This window comes from Daldinia vernicosa, assembly GCF_022497035.1.
Source record: "Daldinia vernicosa strain CBS 139.73 unplaced genomic scaffold F5Y00scaffold_27, whole genome shotgun sequence".
In the NCBI taxonomy this organism is placed as follows: Eukaryota; Fungi; Ascomycota; class Sordariomycetes; order Xylariales; family Hypoxylaceae; genus Daldinia; species Daldinia vernicosa.
In genome coordinates this window covers 94,172-114,507 of record NW_025953943.1, presented here as the reverse complement: position 1 = coordinate 114,507, position 20,336 = coordinate 94,172, and the positions used below count along the sequence as shown (strand labels likewise).

Below are 20,336 nucleotides of genomic sequence, written 5' to 3'. Positions count from 1 at the left end.
ATGGTTTAATTTTACATCTATTAGGATATCTATTCCTTAACCTCGCTACTAGCGAAAATCTGACTATGCTTCGCCTGTATTCGTTTGGGATGGTTGTCTAACCGGGTAGTCTAAATACGGTCCGTCTGTATTTACGTAAGTATGTTTTTATACATTGTACCTGCAAGGCACGTATTCAGCCCCCCGCGTTACTTGTTGAGTGCTATGATTAATTAAACACCTACGACTACGTACCTAGGTATTGATAGACTTCCTATTTAGGGTGGATTTTGTTGTTGAGTATTCGTGTGACATGATTCTTTCTCCTTGCTAAGTCTTCGGGCAAACGATCAACTGGGAATTACTTGGGAAATATGCAAGTCAAAATCTCTAACCAATGATACGGACACACGCAACTTGAAGGCACCCCACAATGCACGATCCTAAGTGACAACAGACTTGACCAAAGTGTACTTTCACTTAGGTACTTTTAATCATGACCATGATTAAAGGTCACTGTAGAATGTAGCCTTTGACCTTTGCTATGATTAAAAATGTCTTCTTCCATGTTTGTTGGCAGTTCTACTTCGACCGGAGCAATTGGGCATTCGTAGCTTAGAACCGAGCAGTAAACCAATCACGCATTCTGGTACAAGTGTGATGTCGCTACCCCATTTCAGTTGCCGCTCAGAGTATTGATAGACCTTTAAAATCCCATCAAATGTGTAGATCTACGTGAATATATTCTTCTATGAATGAACTCCAGCTTGAACTGTATATGACACGAGACGAATGCTATGAGCTCAATAGAGAAAACAAGTTCAGAGGGGATGGTATGGTATTGTGTAAGTCATTTACCGAGAGAGTGACTAATAATACTCCCTCTTGGGCTGCTATATATTAACTATTGACTAATATTCATCAGTGCAATTGTGCATTTGGGGGGATGTCTCAAAAGCTTCACCTAGAATGTGTACATTGCGGGCGAGTGAGATGCAACAACTGTCAGGGGGAAAAAATCCCTTTATGTCGAAACCCTAAGAAGGACAAGCACAGTACATGTACCAATAACAATGAGGCTCTGCAAGGTAGTGCCAGCCACGGATTTGAGTTGTTGCATAGTACGACCCATACATCAGCAATCAGCAGAGCCGCGTCACTACCACCTGAGGAGGCAATTGAGGCTCAATCACCTTTGAGACAGTTGTCCTTTACCGAGGGAACCCTGACAGACATCCCCGAATTTGCGGCTCTAATTCATTTGGACCAGGATAGGGCCGACCCGATCAGTACCAGGTTCCAACAAGAAACCAGCGGGTTGGGTCAGGCCTATGAGGGCGAGCGCTCACCCCGTAGCAATGAAGAGGATGAGAAAGATACTTTCGATTTTGGGGCTTTTGACAGGGACACGAATTCCTTCTTCGGCCCAGTGTTATTTCCCGATTCTGAAAGGCTCGGGGGTGCAGTTAGCTGGTCGCAATATGAATCGGGTAATGACAAGATAGAGACATGTGGTACTGGTGAAGGGCAACGGGCAAAGACGGGCAGCGCAGAGGGTTTCGACCCTGACGGAATCGACCCGTTTGAGGGATTGAATTTAGATCCAGCTTACAACTCAGATACTTATTCCGTTGAACCTCAAATATCCGTACCTATCTTCGCCTCGGACATCAATACAATCGATCCCGCGCAATTTCCCAATGCGTATCCGTTTCCGGCTCCGTGGACAGGCTACAACATTGGACATACCGAGTTACCTATGCCATCCTTTCCATACGAATCTTCAGACTTAGCTATGAATGGGATTCCAAACACTGCCCCTCAATTGCCAGATATGGAGTCATTAATAGATCAAAAGGAAGAATTCCATTGCCCTCGGAGCCCACCGCACCACAATGGCGACGATCGTCAGCTAGGTGCCAACAAGAGACAGCTTCATCAGGGAAATCGGGAAGGCAGTCCCGACAGAGCATGTGAATCGTGCTCGTTAACAGCTAGCATCGATGAGAACACGCCTCTTGCGTGTCTGTTCTACAAGCGCAATCCGGCACGGTATCCAAACTGCATTAAAAAGACGTTCAAAAGCATTGGCCACCTTAGGCAGCATTTGAATCACGATCACAAATTAGGGGTCTATCACTGCAAAAACTGCTGGGAATCTTTTGCGGATCAAGAGTCCTTGGATGCGCATGTGATGTGTGAGCCAACGCATGGCAGTTCCGTCGACGATCTCGGGCGCATTACTAAAACCAGACGGACTTTCAACAATAAATGGTATTGGACTTGGAGAAAGCTTTTTGGAAGAGGGACTGCTCCACCAAAGTGTCCATATTCGCATCCTACTCGGGATATGGCAAGTCACCTATTCAGCCAGTTTCTTCAACATCTTACGGCTCAAGGGACGAATCTAGATGTCCGCGGATTTGAAGAAGCGATCTCCCAGTGGCTAGCATCATACCACGAACCTTCAAACGATACTCGCTAAATTGATGCAAATACTACTGCTACCAACACATAGATAGCACCTGCGTATAATTTCCTTTCTGTGGATTTACATCGGCTGAGATCGGCTGAGATGGAACACTTTCATGTATCTAAACCGGAATAACAATGCCCACCTGGTTACTATGAGTATTTATGACTAGTTATAGGTATATTATACTATGTTAGATTAGGTACCTAGGTTAAAGGAGCACGTTATTTTACAAGACAATTATTTGCACCCCGGCGATAACTTCTCTCGTAGTGTCATTGTATTGCATTTCGAGATATAAATAATGAAGCGGATAATTTCTAGATAAAATGCCCTCTTTACTGAATGATCACGCTCCATGCCCAATACCACACGTAATAACTTACCTATAACTTAATATGCTAATCATGGCCAAGAACTTGAGTACCTAGGTAAGTATTACAACAGCTATTCAGTCCCTTGACTTTTAACATCGATGTACCGTGAAACCCGCAACGTTAGTCAACCCACAAATCCAATGGGATATCCTTCATCTATGCTTTGCTTCTAGGATAAGTACCTAGGTACCTATGTTGCATTAAGAAGGCCCCTAGGTAGGAAGCTCAATGGTTTGATGGGTTAGATCTCTATAGAAGAACAAGATCTCGACTTACGTACAAGGTAATAATACCTTAGCATCATAAGGAGAAGGGCCCGACCGGAGGGGCTCCACGTAGGAAAGAAACGCCTTTGAAAAAAAAAAAAAGAAAAAAAAAGAAGGCTTGAAACGTCAATATATTCATTGATAAAAATGAGATCTGATAGTCTTAGCACGCTTAGAAGTTTGGTCTGGGCTTCCGGATATTGAAAATTTTAATATAGATACAATTGCGGCGGCCCCATACGATGTGCAGGAGCGGGTGGCACAGCAAAGATAAGTTTGAGCTTTCGTCGGAAAATGAACCATACACAGCCTTTTATCTCGATGGCATCTCCGGGGTAAGAGACGGATAAATCCATTAGCTGCCTGCTTTGGCGGTACTATAGTTGCGCTGGTTAAGGAGAGATAGAAACATTGGAACAACAGCTGTTGCCATTATTCGGCTCCCGATTCTACATAAACATTCAAAGCATTCGGTTCATGGTTTTGGTTAATCTGGCATCACATGTTGCTGACAGAGAGAGCATGCTCTTTATTGGTGTATTGAGTATAAAACCCTAGCCTAGGACCTTCGTAGGTAATACCTCTTAGACACTCGCACTTCACAACATCTACGTTCAAGTTCAAAATAATCCTGTCCCGATCTCTAAAGCGACTACAATCGAAGAGCTAGACTGAAATCTTTATTAACGAACAACCCGACTCCATCATGCGTTTCACTATCGCAGTCATCGCGACTATCATCGGCCTTGCTGCCGCCAACCCCGCTTTCTCCGGTAACCTCCAGACTAGGCAAACTTCAGAGTACGTCCTATTACCCCAAACCAACAGCACGGAGATGATTGGAGCCATGTTGGTATTTCGTGTAGTTACAGATAAACCTATAAGGTTTATGGTGCTATAGACCAGCTCGCATCACCACCCCCTTTAGCTCTTCTTACGTACTGAATGATAATGTAATAATAGACGCTTGACTAGTAACACTCTGTGTATCTGTGTCAGATATTATACCCTTGATGGATGTCGTACATAGAGTGAATCTTGGGATAGATAGATTGAACTAGTGACGTCTGCCTTTTTACCCTCTCACAAGGGCGCGTAGCGCCCCTTATATAGTATGTAGATACACCCCTGTAACTACCCCTAATCCACTTATACCCTGACACTCCGGTATATATACTACCTGCATGGTTGATTCGGGAAGTAAGAACTATTGATCAAAGGCAGCTCTGTTTGCGTAAAATCGAGGGTTAAGGTTTTGGAGTCTTTCTTACAATTGATGCTAGTTATCTCACATGTAATTCTTGAACTTTATACACTATTACATCCTCCACATATAAGAGTCCGAATAAGAGCCATTGGACTTTGCAAGTGTACTAATACTAGGTATTCGCTGATCTATTGTATCTTACTTATCATTAACTTATAAGGTGTCTCGTCCTGTATTTTGCATATTCATCTAGTCTCAAGACTATTTAGCATGGTTTTCTTGTTGTGTCCTCCTTTATTAATCAGAGTGTGATAGGTACCATGGTCCGTGATTTGTATAAGCCTATGATGGACGACTTATGATTATGCTAGGTATAAAAGTTGACTGCAGTTATATTCTACCTTGTTCTAGTTTGGAGGTGATTGGAGTAGAATAGAATTGTGGGTTAATCAGCAACTATTTACACACAGTGGTGAACTAACTTAGTAATAGGTAGACGATTTGAAGTGAAGTGTTAGAGGTATTTTTGAAGGAGTGCATATCCGCATATCCGTTTCTACTACTGCATACCTACATAGCCCAACCATTGGCGCTTTGACAGCTAAACGGCCACGTGGTAAAAGGCTGTGCCAAAATAATACTCTCTTAACGTATGATAAAATCGTGATTAACTATGAGTTGCACTGCGATTGGTTCGGATTCTCGTTGCCGATTCTTTGACCGTGGCGGCGTCCGAGGAAGAATGCGATGGAAGCGTTAGAGTCGGCGGTACATTTACTGAAGATGTGAGATAGAATATATGGTATTATATAGACTTACCTAGCCCCTTTCTACAAAATGCTGTAGTTGTGAGATTAGAAACAGCGATTATTTAATTCGAAGATGAGATTTAAGATTATTTCGAATATAAGTACCTAGGTACATATACACTCACTACCTAAAAACAGCAACAGCGCATGTGTTTCTTGCGTAGCTGAGCTTGTTTAAACTTAGTGTATCCAATCTTTATCAGATCTGAATATGGAGAAGATTGAATTATTTCGATACGACGTGCATTTGATATGTATGGAAGTCCCTTGGTCCCTTGGGGAATTTACGTATTGACTAGTGGCTTAGCTGCAGAAACCGTCAGATTTAGCGCTAAGGACCCGCTCGTTTTGCCGTTCTCCCGCTATGCGCCATGTGCATCACCGTAGTACGTACCTAGTGTACCTTTCCTTGGCGTTGGGCCAATTCCCCGTTTTGCTCGAAATGGCTTGAATGGTACGTATTCCCGGTTATTGACCTTGGCCTGTAATTTCAAAACCTTCCACGAATTCGCAGATCCCGTGCAACTACCAGTGCAACTACCACGGGGCTGAGCATCTCTTTTTTCTTTGTCTCTAACCAACATTGGAACCCATCCGTTTTTCTGGTTACTTCTTCGTCGACACACGACTTGTACAACATCCCCTCCTCAATTTTATTATCTCAACCTCTCGCCAGAACATCTCACCCGCCGGTCGGACACGACAGTTCTTTAGTAAATAAAACCGCGAAGCCGCTCATTTCCCTACTTTTCCCCCCTTGTTTCCGCTTCTGGTCGCAACGACACGCACAGCCCCTCGAATCCTTTTCCCGACATCCGTACGCCGCGTCAATCACGAAATTCGAAATTCCCCGAAAATATAATTTAAATTTACTTATCAGGTAGCCTCTAATCGCCTCTAATTATTTCGATACCGGTGGAAGACGGATTGACGGATTTTGTCCGGGGTTGGATCGAACAGCGACCGCGCTTTACTTTCTACCATCTACGGCGTCTTACGGATGATCGAGCTACAGTCGGCGCGATGAATTTAACATGTAACTCGACGTTGGAGGATATGAGAAGTACGTGCTGAGATACTGAGATACCCAACCCATAATCTGGGGTTCCTGCATGCCCAGAACACGCCCAGAATCGTGGCGCCAAGATGCTAATGCTGACATGTCTTTGATAGTCGGATCCGAACAGAAGATCGCAGGACCTCTGACTTTCCATGATCTCGCCCTCGTCATTGCCGGCGGCGCTACTATCGTCGCCTTTATCGTTAGCTTCTATTTGATGTGGCAACATGCCCTAAACTACACCAAACCCCGTGAACAGCGACAGTACGTTTATCTCCCCGTAGCGACAACGTACCATCGTACCATCGTACCATCTTACTAACTTGAGTCAGTATTATTCGCATCTTGTTTATGATCCCGGTTTATGCCACCTCCGCCTTCTTGTGCATATGGTACTACTGGCATGCCGTTTATTTCCAGGTCATCAGCGATTGCTACGAGGCTTTCGCCATCGCCTCCTTCTTCGCCCTCATGTGCCATTATGTCGCACCCGATTTACACGAGCAGAAGGATTTCTTCCGAAATATGCACCCTATACAAGAGTGGGTATGGCCGATTACCTGGTTGGCTAAGTGTAGTGGTGGTGAAAAGGGACCGTGGAGAACCCCCAAGAGCGGTCTGACGTGGTTTAACATCATCTGGATCGGAATTTACCATTACTGCTTCATCAGAGTCGCCATGACCATCACGGCAGTTGTCACGCAATATTTTGAACGGTACTGCGAGAGTTCTAACAGTCCCGTCTTTGCTCATATTTGGGTATGTATCGCCATGCTGCGAAAGTGCGAAAGCGCGAAAGTGCAAAAGGAGAAGCGCAGCGTTGCTTACATTATTCATAGGTTATTGCAATCGAGTGTATAGCCGTCACTATTGCTATGTACTGCCTCATACAGTTTTACATGCAGCTACGAGAGCCACTAGGCGAACACAAGCCGTTTCTCAAGGTCTTGGCTATAAAACTTGTCATCTTCTTGTCATTCTGGCAAACGATCGCCATCTCTCTCGGAACGTCTACCCTTCATATTGTAAATCCGAACGCTATCCTCGCCTACCCCGACCTGAAAGTTGGTATACCTAGCCTAATGCTTTGCGTCGAGATGGCGCTTTTTTCGGTCCTCCATATTTGGGCGTTTCCTTACACTCCGTATCTCGAAAGCGCTAAAACGACTTACTACCCGGTTTCCGACCCGTCCCAGGGATTGCCCCCCCGCGAGAACGAGCATGGAGCTAAGATGGGCGGCTTTATGGGCCTGAAAGCTTTTGTGGACGCTCTTAACCCATGGGATATCGTCAAGGCGTTCGGCCGTGGTATGAGATGGCTATTTGTGGGGGTTAAGCACCGCCGTGAAGACCCTAGCTATCAGGCTAAGTCTAGTGATATGGACACTAGCTATCCCATGAAACCGTACGGCGCAGGTCGCCCCGGCGTGACGAGTCCAGAGAATGTACCGATCGCCACCGAATTTCGTCGAAGTACATTTGCCGTTCAACCCGGTGATCCCGTCCCCGAGGAGAGCGCCGGATTAATCACCCACGCGCAGCCGAATCCAGCCAATTTCTCAATGCGTCAACCCAACCCTTACCCACAGCCTGGTCAGGCGGTACAATTCTACGACTACCCTAACCCTCCAGCAGGTTACGCGGGCTACGCGTCCTACGACGATGTTAAAGGCGATCTAGGAGCCGCAAATGCGCGGTACGAATACGATCCGAATGAAGCGTACGGTAGCCAAGGTGGAAGCACAGCAGGTTGGAATGAGCGACAGGGTAGACCCGGACCAGGTTCAAGAACCTCGACACAAGTTCGCGTCGGCAACGCGCTATGGGGCGATCGACCTCAGCCGGGCACTGCATTATAATTACGACCCCTTACCATTCACATCGGCCACAAGTAAAGTATATACATAGAGCTTGTTGGATTTTCTCTGCGAATGCATATTAGGGTCACGGGGCTAGCCTTGGAATTTTGTGGCGTTCTGGAATCATTTGAAAGGAAGGGGTCCTTTATGCAAGGCGTCTAAACTGGTCCGTTTAGATTCAGACGAAACTTGATGATTTGTTTCGCCTGCATTTTTTTTTTTTTTTTGTTTTTGTTTTGCCCTCTACAGGAGTGGAATCATATCATATATCATACTTGTTCAAGTAGCTTTGCCGACTGATTACCAAAGCAGCATGGCAGGATAGGGAAGTCGATAAGATGACTTAGAGATAGATAGATACCTTCGTATTTGCGATTGCATAATGAAATGGTACGTAAAGTAAAATCTAGCATTGTTGCTGTAACTATACGTTTATTACTTCTACGTGTTACTAAATGGGTCTCGTGGTCTGGGTATGACGTGAAGGCCTTGAGCTGAGTTGGTTTATTCAATAATTCTACTGCATAGGAGTGAGTGACCTGATTGATTGTCTGTCCGCCAGAGAAGCGTGGTCATACTACACTACTTCACTTCTACAAATCTTATCATGCGTCCAGTCTCTCTCCATGATGCGCGATGCCGCGTGAATCTATTCATCCGCGCTATTGGGGAAGAAAAAATCTTCCCTATGACAAGCCTAATCTAGTCCCGTTCCCTATCCCCCATCATATTCTACAATTCACACTTCATCCTTTAGAACACTAAGTGCTTATTCTATTGTATGTCTGCCCCCCCCTTATCTGCTTGGACGCCTTAAATCCAATATTGCGTCGGTGTGACGATGGGGAAAAAAAAAGGGAGGGGAGGGGTATCATAACGCGCGGCTCGTTGTTTGCTTCGCTTTGCTTTGTTTTGTTGTTACATGAGATAAGGGGAAGGAAAAATAAATTAAGCGTAACGTTTCTGATTCTGGTTTTGGTAGGTATCTCTTAACGCCCGGATGAACGATAAATGCAGGGAAGGAAAATTGTCTGAATTAAATAGTGTTTGATGTCCTCCTTTGCCTTGCTTGATTCTCTGCTGTGGAGATAGTCGTCCTCCTTAATTTGCGTTAAATCGATAAGAAAACCAACCCTGGCGAGAGGCCGTTTGTCAAAATGCTAGAAGTGTCCCGCGTCCATCATCCTTGACACCGTTGGATATGAATGCTATGAAAATGTAGTAACCGACGGCGGTGCCTCTGTTGTTTCTGCCATTGTTTTCGAATTATGTGCTCGTCGCCTCCCTGAACTGATTTTCATAATACATGGTCGAGTCAAAAAATAAAAAAATTTTATCGAGGTAATCTCACATAGTGCGGCTGAGCTAGTCATCTTGACTCCGGTCCTAACGTCTCTGCCTCTTCTCGGTGGGTCCTCCGAAATCATCGCTTCGACGCTTGCGGCCTCGATCGTCACCTCCCCTTGCGTCACGACGATCATCACCTCCACGTTGTCCTCCACCTGGTCCACCTCCTCCTCGACCACGTCCATACTCTTCATGTCTGCCGCTACCACCATCCCCTCGATGACGCGGCTCTCGCTGCCCGTCACGAGGGTTACCCATCAAATCACCTCTCCCAGCACCAGGCATTAGCTCCCTACTAATACCCGTAGAATCCCGGCCGGATCGGCGCGGTGGTTCCATCTCGCCTTCTCTTCCATGGCCGGGAAGCCCAGTATTGGACTTCCGATCTCGGTAGTCACGGTGCTCCTTTGGTCTCTGATCCCTATCCGTACTGTGGTCCCGGCTGCTCCGGCGGGAGGAACGTAGAGACCGGTCAGCATTACTGTGATCCCTTCGTCCTCGCTCGTGATCATTTCGCCCAGAGCGTTCCCCTCCGTTCATACTGCGCTCACCTAACAGTAAATTAGGATCTGGACGTTCATGAACAGGTGTAGAGACAGGGGATGCTCCCGTGAGCACCTGAGCGTCGGATCCAGCCAGATTAGACCGAGAGCCCCTTGAGCGCACAGTAGGGCTTCCCCCAGAAAGTATAGTGTTGATACCTGACAACTGCCGTCTCCCGCCACCAGCCCTGGAACGTTCATTAGTGTTTGCTGGTCCCGTAGGCGCGGCCATTATGTTAGTATCAGACCCAAAGGGACCCGGGTGCCCTCCAGATGGTTGACGATGATTCATCGGTCCAGACATGGGAGTTCGATCGGAAGTCTGTAAAGGAGGCAGAGCAGAACGATTGCCTTGATGAGAGCCAGAAGGTGACGCTGAAATCTGGCCCATTCGATCTGGATGCACAGAGACCGGGCTGGGGGCAGGAACTGGGTACGTTGGTTGGGGGGATGGTACCGGTCCAGCAGAACTACCCGGGTTTAATTGTCTTAGCCTTTCTGGATGAATTCCCGTTGACGGGTTGGTAGCCGGTGGAGAAGTAGCCGGACCAGTTGCATGACCATATTGTCCTCCTGCTTGACCACGCCGTGGCCTAGACGATGCGGGGCCAGTAGGAGGATGATGTCTATCTGGTGACGTAGGCCGGTGAGGCTCGTTGCTCGGAAACCTGGGATCTGGTCGTCCCGGAATGTTGTTTGCTGGGGCGCGAGCTGAGTTACGACCACGACCACGTGGCCCCTCGGGTGGATTAGTTGCGTCACTAATCGAGGGAATTGAACTTAGGCGGCCGTATTCCGGATCTTGGTTGTTTAGTCGGCCATGATCAGAATCCCCCCTAGATGTATGAGGTGGTCCTTGAAAGCTGACAGGTTCGCGAGGCCTATCGACTATGCCTCGGTCACCTTCGTGGTCAATTATCCTACCGCCTTTTGGTCCAATGGTTGGCAGTGGTTCATTCCAATGATCCCGAGTTGGATGATCTATACGATGAGGCCGGTCACGAGACGGATCATTAGGTCGGGGTTCTGAACGGTTATCTCGCCGAGGGGATACTGGGCGGGAACTATTCCGATCTCGGCTATTTTCCCTGGCTTGACGGCTACCGGGCCTGCCTTCGTTAATTAGAGCCGCACGAGCCGGGTTTACCATATTCGAACGCTCATCTGGACGATCTGCGTTGATGAGGCGTGCGCGTTCCGGGTTTACTGTTGGGCCCTGCAGCTCTGGTTGTGGAGGGGGCGGCATGGGATTTGTGGTCACTGTGTTATCGCGTTGCCCTCTAGCTGCATCAGGCCCTCGATTGACACCGCCCGAAGGCACGGAGCGGTCACGCGGGCCGCGACCATCCCGATCAGGAGGGTTTGATTCGTTTCGCCGGCCGGGTTCTGGTCGGTGTGAAGATCGATCTCTCTCAGATCTTGGAGACTCCCTTGGAATATTTTCAGGAATGCGACGATCCCCAACTGGCTGGTCTCGTACCCGAGCTATACGTGAATCATCTGGAGCTCGGAACGATGACCTCTGCTCTCTAGGATCTCTAGGATCTCTCGGCTCTCTAGTATCACGTGGGTCTCTCGAATCCCTTGCACCTCGCACTTCTCTTGGATCCCTGCTCTCTCTATGATCGCGAGGATGTGTAGAAGTCGTAATTTGTCCAAATTTGTCGTGCGTAAAGTGCGCGGGAAATGGTACTTCTGGTCGGCTAGGCAGTCCAGGGGCAGGGGCCAGAGTTGATGGACGGGACGACTCTACCCTCTGGCCAGATAGCGAAGCAGGTGGTCCGGGAGGTATAGATCTTGGAGTCGAGGATCGATTTGGAATTGGTCTCGAGTCGGGTTTTTGAAGAGCGGCTGTCGGCTTTTGAGTAGTATCCCTGTTGGTAGGTGTATGCTGCCGAGAATTCGTATCCTTCTTAATAGATTCGGCACCAACCGATGCCTTCGCGTCATTTACCTCGCCATCTTCTTCTTCGGCATTTGCCCTAATCCGCGTTGGCATGCTGCTAATACATCAGACAAATATTTAGCTATTCCTAAGCGAAAGTAAACTTACCCTGTCGTGGTAGGCTTGAAGTCTGGCGCGTTTGGTCGGAGACCTGGTTGGCCGGGCTTTGTAGGCTCCGCTGATTTCTTGTCCTCTGCAGGGTCACCGCTCTGCGGTAAAGTTAGCACCCGTGTGATTCTCAATATGACAGCGAGAACTTACCGTATTAGACCGAAAAGCCTGGACCATGACCCATTTAGGCGAATACTTCTTGAGGGCTGAAGTTGCGGTATTCGCAGTGACTGAGAGGTCCACCCTGTGACTATGTCCATCTTCGCCTCCATTCTTCGTTGCATCTTCACGTTCTGCAATCTTTCCGAGTATCTGCAGGAATTGCCGACCCATGAAGTCAACAGCAGGGAAGTGCTCGAGCCCTGCCTTCAATATTGTGATGGCATTCCTGATATGCATCCATTCTGTCCCGGTAAGACAGGCTCGTAAAGCTGTAGCTAAGTTCCGATGCCATGTCCAAAGAAGATCGCGAAATTGGTCGTGTTCCATGAATGCCGTTGGTTTGCCATTGTCATCAAAGGCTGTTGCGAACCCAATCTTGCCGTTCTGTATCGCTTCTTTGGCGTATATGTCCTTGTCCTTGTGCCACTTTGCAAGGTCGCCCAATGTAAGTTTAATAAAATGACCAAGAAATTCGGCTTCCCGAACCGTGCAGCCGAATATCATCAAACGCAGCCTATTTACACCGAAGAATCGATCGTATAAGTCCATGAGCCTGAAATTTGGCACTCGACTCGAGTGCATAAACCGGATCATCCGGTGGCAAAAGTCTGCATCGCTAGGCGAGAGTAAAATTCGCGGGATGAGACATTCTTCGATGAATGTATCAGCAATTGATTCTGATTTTGCCGATGACACAAACCATCGTGGACTTTGTTTGATAAGTAATATCTTAGTCTTGCTCACTCTTTCGTGACAAGTACTAGCTTCGGCAGAGAGATCCCTGTTAAGCTGGATAAGAGCATCAAGGGATTTCTTCTTAGTACTCATATCGCCTCGTTCTCGTTTTAATTCGGTATACTGTTTCTCCACCCTAGTAATCTCGGCTTCATAACTGTTCATAGGAACCACGAGATCTCCCGTCTGCAGAGACCAAAAAAGCACAAAGAATTCGGGATTGATTTTGTCCCACACTTCTGCGGGCAATATATTTCGGACAGCGTTGACGATGGGGCTGAGTACTTCTAAGAATCGGTCAGGTTTCTGACCGTTTACTGCTGGCGGTAATTGAGGCTGAGTTGCCTCATCTACATCCGGTGCGTCCACCACCATGTGATCCTCACCGTCTTGGCTGACGGCTACCAGTGCACCATCATTGGCCTTTGCTTCATGGGGTGAATCGATATCCGCATCTGGCGTTGATTCAGATGTGGCAACAGCGAGCTTCTCTCCAGGACCCATCATGAAATATTGGAGACTGGCTCGGCCTATCATAAAGGCAAGATTAGCATCAAGGCCGAAATCCGTCATTAACCGTGGGATGTTAGGTATAAGTGCGTCGAATTGCTCGGGGGTGAGGTTGTTTCGCAGCAGCTCTACATATTGAACGAGAGCTTGCTGCGAATCGTCAATCACGGTCGCCAAGTATTTGATATGTGTTTCATTCTCCGGTAGATGATAGATGGCGGATTGTCGATACTGGGCCATATTTGTTAGGAGTCGACAAGCGAGATCCGTCTGTACTAAAGCCTTCATAAGACGAGCAGCACTCTTAGCGGACTCGTACCGCTTATCGCCCAAACTGACTAGCGTCTGGCGTCGTAGAACCTCACCGCCGCTCAGGGCGAATAATTGGGCATCTGTAAAATCAATATCCGAGACAATTCCACCCATGGAAGTGATGAGCTCCCGCAGAATGATCAAGTCGGTGGGGTTCCCGTTAGTGATTTGATCGTTCACGTAATAAATGACGGGCGTCGGATCCATGTTGCTATAACGTCGGAAGACTCTTCCCGAAAACTTGGATAGAGCCTGCAGCCATCGACTGGTCAATAGTACAGATACCTCTTGGGTTCTGCTTCTTTCTTTGCCACCCAGTGAGCTCAAGAGAGACCAAACAAGAACGTCATGGCCCATTTCCGTAAAGTACTTCGTACACTCTACAAATGCCTCAATGAGATTGGTATAGGCCTCGATCTGTTCAAGGGCGACCTTGCATACGATGCCGGGCGACGATAGCGCTACTTTAGCGAGCTTCTTTGCAGAGCTAGAAATATTCTGGTAAGAAAGCCGTTTTAGGGTAGCTATCGTGCCTGATTTGGCATATCTGAAAGCTTTAGCCATGGCAGGAAGTCGAGATATTTGCCCTTCATAGCACTCCGAGTAAATGCTATAGCGGACCTGTGTCGGATAGTATTTAAGAAGTTCCCAAACCGCACCTACGGCATCGACGTTGGCATCGCAAAGGCACAGCGACGGTACAAGCGTGCGTCGAAGAAGATCTTGCCAACGCGCCACATTTTCTGGCGACTGGTCTTGTAAGAAGCTTTTGACGCCAATGGCGGATAACTTTTTGACCAGAGAAGGTTCCCTTCCGATATTAACACCGGATACATTGAGGAGCGTGCTGCAGAGCGTGAAAACGTCATCGACTGTTTGGCATATGGGAACGTTATCTGCCCATTCGTCGAGGTAAAACCGGTAGATGATGCCTTTATGGCTACCATCGGGATGGGGCCATTTCAGAATTTTTACAGGGGAACCCTCGGTAAGCTTTAGGTTGCCCTTTGTCATTCCAGATTGATCTTGAGCTAGTTCTGCTTTGATGGGATGGTTGGTCACGGGTCGAACCTCAATAGGCCGGGTCTCTTCGAAGACTTTGTTGATAGAATGTAGTAGAATACGATTGAGAGCCGGGTATATTTCATCAGGATATGCTTCAGGGAGCCAGGGAAAACGACCGATGATGAATAAAGCTTCAGGGATGGCACCCACGACCAATAAGTGAGTTACTAGATCTGCCTTATGAGCCTCTTTTGGGTCGGGCAGACTCGTCTCGTCGTCGTCCTTTGTAGTATTCGCATCTTGCTCATTGCTATCACCATTCGCAACCGTAGATTCTCGTGGTTTAGAAGAGGTTGGTAAAGTGTCATCGGTAAGAGCTCCAGCTGTAAGGAGAGCGTTTGGCTGGTTACCGTTTCTCTTGAGCGACTCTTTTTGCTCAAGTTCCCTTTCTCGTCGTTCCCTCAAGGCTTCCATCTGGTCATCGCTCGGCCAGAGGTGAGGATAAAGATCAGGCAGAGAAATAAACCCGATTTTTATGAAGAAGGCAGCAAGATAGTACAGATTTGCTGGTAGTGCTTCGAGCTTAGCTCGAGCGTCGGACGCATAGAATCGAAATTTGAAGCCCAATAACTGCGCAGCTATCTTATTGCCGCACGGTGGAAGGGTCTTCGTGGTTTTTATCCAATCGAGAGTAGAGTCGTTATTCACGTTAGAACCAGAAGCAGTTTCCGTAGAGTCGTATTGATCGATGTCTTCAACACGTCTTCCACCAAGTTCAAAAAAGGCATCCAGGTGAATTTCCCGAGCTCTATCCCAGAACTTCAGGTCACGCTGATAGCACCGTTCGACAAGCTCGGCTTTGAGATCCTCGAGACTAGTGTTTTCATATTGTGGCAAAGCCCATTTTGGTAGGCCGCCTGCGAACACCCTTTCAGAATGCTCGACCTGATTGCGAGGCCACCAAGAACTTATTCGCAAAAATCTCGAAAAGAATACGATGTTTCTTAGCATCGTTGCAGAAAAAACGTCAATGACAACATCCAGAACTCTGCCAACATCAAGGTCGAACGTTCCAATTAAACCCTTTACGCGCTCCCAACAAGCTTGCACAAGAGCAAAGTCATGGTTGTCTCGAGCGTAATACGGTGTGCGATAGAGTTCTGCAGCAAGCTTAGAGTATCCTTCAGACTCTTCCCGAAGCAGGTTATAATTGGCTTGCCGGTATAGTTGATTCGTGGCATATCTGATACCTAATTTGACGAATGTTTCGCGGATTAGACCAAGTTGCTGTAAGGCCGGGGCGTCCAGTACTTCGCGCAAAACCTTGGGAGATATCTCTGTGGCAGCAACAAAATCTCGTAGTTGTGGCCGGGATGCACCATCCTCAGAGTCGATGAAAATCGAAAGCGTGTCGAGGAATAGTCTCTGTGCATCAAAACCGAACCCAGGACCATCGGCATTCTCGACCGCTGGCCCGAGGATTTGCTTCATGCAAATCCCCGCGTCGGTTGGATTAAGGCGTCCTTCAAGAACAGCACGTGTAAATTCTTGAGATATAGTTGAGATTTCTTCAACGTCTTCGTCGTTACGAGACTTGATGCCATGCTCAACAACGTCCTGGCGGCCTTTCTGCTGCCATGCGGAAAGTCGCGACTCTGTTAATACAGCGTAGTTATAGTTGGAAGGAATGGGAGGTCGAGGTTGGCTAAGTTGGGGAGGAGCGGATGGCGTAGAAGGTATCGTGGGTGGAGCAGCCTGCGACGATGAACTAGATGGTCGAGCAGTTGATGGAGAGACGGGGCCTCGATGACCTGTAGCGGCCAGTTGATTACCTGCCGAATCGCGACGGTCGGCATTTCTCCTCGTATTGCGACCGCTTGATGGACGGCGATTCTGCGATGAAGGACCATCTTGGAAATCCCGATCATGCTGGGCGAGATTTGTGTCGGAAGGACGATGAGGAGCCGGCCGATTTGCTCCAGCATCAGATGGCCGTTCGTTTCTCTTTCGCTTTGGAGGCATTTTGATTATGTGCGACGGATTCTATGTCACAAAAAAGGGCATCGAATATGAAGCTAGAAACCGAAAGGCTAGTAGAAGTAGTAGTAGTGGAGATGTTCAGATGGAGATGTTCAGAAGGCGATGAGAATTAGACCTCAGCGTATCATACTTAGTGTAAACCTAGATGAATAGTGTTGCTGGAGGGGGCGGCGATGATTTCTGACAAGTAGTCGGAGTAACCGTGCAGCATTGCCAGAGAAATAGTGACGAGTAAAAGAAATCAAAAAACCATGAATTGATGATAAGAGTTTGAAGCACCCTTATGAATGCGAACAAAGAAAGCGTGACTGTTTGAGTGTTGTACAGCGTCACCCTTCCTACAGATAGCCGGCCGGTCGGTAACTGTGAATAGTAGGCGATGATTACCTGAGAGAAGGGGAGAACGTTGAGTTGGCTGTGAAGGAATGATGCCCGTTCGACAAGACGGCGGTCGCGTTGAATGAAGAAGCTAGGTACTATCGCGTGGTGGATTTTGGAGGATGCAGCCTCAGAGCTTGCAAAAGGTAAGGCTACATGCAGGCAAATTGATTGTAGAAGGAACTTTGACTTATTTGCGAACTGTATAGCCACCTAAAGTATCGAGTACATCCCCAAGTAGGTACCTAAAAACTGTACTTACCTAAGTACCTATGTAGATACCTAAGGTATCCCGCTCGGACCACTAATGACATTCTTACATAAGCGAAAAATTATCGGTATCTACACTACGTCAGGTACATTACATCCCCGATATCTGGAGGGGGAGTCATCCATTGAACACCATCCGCCTGCATCTTGCGCATGTAACAGAATGACGTGCGAATCAAATCCGGTATAAATACTTGTTACATCTCCCAGAAACAGATTACCTAGCGAATTATGTTACAGCGTCTACGAGAGATTGATACGGTCTTTGAATTACTATTCGTTTAACTACTTACCTCTATTCTGTAATATATCTTCCTCTTACCAGGTATTATACATCTATTATACTCACAGAATTATCTGTCATACGACAAAATGACACAGGAAACTGTTATTGGCAAGCAGCCAAAATATGGTCAGTCAGAATTTATTTCTTATCATGATTTCTCTTTGCGTGCTTTTAATACAGCTAGCTGCTTCTTTACCCCTAAGCGTCTATAGTATAGAGCAGTGGCTGAATACTTGGAAGAAAGAACTCAGCAGCAACCTGAGAACCCGTTTGCGAGTCTGATTCCAGACCAGGAAATTGCCATCATTCCAAGCTTCACTCTCGAGTCCGGGGTTACTCTACGGAATGTACCATTGGCATATACAACCCGAGGAAAGCTGTCTCCAAATGCAGACAATGCTATGGTCATTTGCCATGCATTGACGGGCTCAGCTGATGTTAGCGACTGGTGGGGACCTCTTCTCGGCGGTCCTGGCCGTGCATTTGACACTTCTAGATTCTTCATTGTCTGTATGAATAGTCTAGGTAGCCCCTATGGCACGGCCAGTCCGGTAACAGTCAAGGATGGCGATCCGAACAACGAGAGATACGGCCCCGAATTTCCTCTTACCACAATAAGAGACGATGTCAAGTAGGTCGCAACTCAATCGAACTCCAGATCCACTTCTGACTTAAGACAGTTTGCATAAACTTCTTCTCGACGACCTAGGCGTACGCCAAGTAGCTGCCGTCATCGGTGGATCCATGGGCGGTATGCTTGTCCTCGAGTGGGCGTATTTCGGTAAGGATTACGTTCGGAGTATTGTTCCCATCGCTACTTCAAGCCGCCATAGCGCTTGGGGAATTAGTTGGGGCGAAGCCCAACGGCAGAGCATATATGCAGACCCGAAGTATGACGATGGGTATTATTCATTCTCCGATCCGCCTAAGACTGGCCTTGGAGCGGCCCGTATGTCCGCCCTTTTGACCTACCGGAGTCGGAATTCCTTTGAGGCACGGTTTGGGCGCAATATCCCAGACCCGGCTAGGCGCCAAACCATCAGGGAAAGACCCCGCCCGAGCACCCCATCTGAGGCTCATTTTCATATTCACAATGATGGGCATAAGACAACTCGGCTATCGAGGCACAATAGCCACACTAGCGAGGCCGACACGGGCATTCATAATGATACCAACGGTCAATCACTGGATCCCCAATTCTCCGGCCCGAAGACAGACATTCCTACCGAAGGTGATTCATTGCCAACGACAACCTACTTCTCAGCTCAGTCATATCTTCGCTACCAAGGCGAGAAATTTGTAAAGCGCTTTGACAGTAACTGTTATATTGCGATCACGCGGAAACTAGACACGCACGATGTTTCTCGATACCGCGCCAGTAGCATCGCTGAGGCACTTGCTCTCATTGAGCAGCCCACCTTAGTTTTGGGGATCGAAAGTGACGGGCTCTTCACATTTGCTGAGCAACAGGAGTTGGCGGAGCACATCAAGAATGCCCGGCTTGAGAAAATAGACAGCCAAGAAGGCCACGATGCCTTTCTGCTGCAATTCGAACAAGTCAACAAGTATATCCTAGAATTCCTACACGAGACGCTGCCAGACATTATGGCTAGAGAAGGCGAGCACGTGGAGGCAGCTAGCGTTGGCCAATTAACTAAATCGAGCACTTTCGGAGAGGCAGAAGTAGAAGACATCACAGCATGGTGAATAGCTCATGTACACCAGACTATGGCGAATGAATTGATATTTGAGTTACTCGAGTTAAAAGAAACTTACCCACCTTGAGTTTATTTCTACCACGGTTAAGCCATGTTTCGAAATCCGGAGCTGATACTTGGCAGTTCCGGGTTATGTCTAGGATCGAGAGACATACATACAGAACATGGCATGCCTACCTAGTCGTCCCGAGTCATTGGTAAAGATAGCCAGCGTCAAATCAGACATCCTGCCCATGACATGCGCATCCAACTGAACCACATACGGTAGCATCTGCTGCGGTAGCGTGTGGTGCCGCTGGTCCGAGCCAAGTAAACTTGCATACGTGCAAATTTGGGGTTTCGGTGAGCGCCGGTAACTCTAAGGTATGATAATATTGACGAATATCGGGAGCTATGACTTATACTATATATTGTTTAGGAAGTGAGGTTATCTTTCAACAAACATAGATTAACTAATTATACTGGGAATACACAATCTTTTTTTCGGGGATTTATAAAATCGGGATATGATTTTGAAAACCCCTTTCTAGAAGGAATATAAGATAGTACATGAAACCCTAACACTTGCAGTTATACAACATGTGGTGCTTCTTAGATGGTAGCCACCACGTGCTTATAATGCAGATATCCGTGATTAACAAACACCCACGAGGAGACTCCCCTCCCAGAAAAAAGAAGGGTTAATGATCGTCACGTTGCCGATCTTGTGGGTTTGTATTATTTACCTGATCTCGAATATATATCACCCGTTATCAGCTTAACAAACGATCACCGTTACGATCTAAGGTAAATGATGTTTCTGTTTGACGCCTATGAATTGAAATGCGCGATATAGGTAATGTAAATATGCCTACCCAGCCTAGGCAGGTACTGCATCGCAGCGCGTAACACATGGAAGCGTGGTGGCTTGCAGGCCTGTATTGCTGGGATCGAATAATTTAGACC

General features: G+C 47.4%; 4 protein-coding genes across 4 annotated transcripts; 3 read left to right on the top strand and 1 right to left on the bottom strand.

Moving 5' to 3' along the window:
• Positions 1–925: 925 nt before the first annotated feature.
• Positions 926–2,535, top strand: F5Y00DRAFT_270245 (uncharacterized protein; the record flags this gene model as incomplete). Its single annotated transcript, XM_048012589.1, has 1 exon — positions 926–2,535. The coding sequence occupies one exon, from the start codon at positions 926–928 to the stop codon at positions 2,462–2,464; it is 1,539 nt and encodes a 512-aa protein (XP_047864200.1). The 3' UTR covers positions 2,465–2,535.
• Positions 2,536–5,915: 3,380 nt separating this feature from the next.
• On the top strand, positions 5,916–8,165 carry F5Y00DRAFT_88588 (DUF300-domain-containing protein). The gene is made up of 4 exons (XM_048014304.1): positions 5,916–6,174; positions 6,285–6,435; positions 6,504–6,930; positions 7,011–8,165. The coding sequence occupies exons 1-4, from the start codon at positions 6,135–6,137 to the stop codon at positions 8,028–8,030; spliced, it is 1,638 nt and encodes a 545-aa protein (XP_047864199.1). The 5' UTR covers positions 5,916–6,134; the 3' UTR covers positions 8,031–8,165.
• A 1,251-nt stretch (positions 8,166–9,416) lies between these two features.
• On the bottom strand, positions 9,417–16,721 carry F5Y00DRAFT_262655 (transcription factor/nuclear export subunit protein 2-domain-containing protein; the record flags this gene model as incomplete). The annotated part of the gene is made up of 3 exons (XM_048011418.1): positions 9,417–11,919; positions 11,973–12,073; positions 12,126–16,721. 3 exons carry the CDS (start codon positions 16,719–16,721, stop codon positions 9,417–9,419), a joined length of 7,200 nt encoding a protein of 2,399 aa, XP_047864198.1.
• Positions 16,722–17,494: 773 nt separating this feature from the next.
• Positions 17,495–20,033, top strand: F5Y00DRAFT_238687 (homoserine O-acetyltransferase). Its single transcript, XM_048007994.1, has 3 exons — positions 17,495–17,799; positions 17,914–18,304; positions 18,354–20,033. The coding sequence occupies exons 1-3, from the start codon at positions 17,760–17,762 to the stop codon at positions 19,378–19,380; spliced, it is 1,458 nt and encodes a 485-aa protein (XP_047864197.1). The 5' UTR covers positions 17,495–17,759; the 3' UTR covers positions 19,381–20,033.
• The last annotated feature ends 303 nt before the right edge of the window (positions 20,034–20,336 follow it).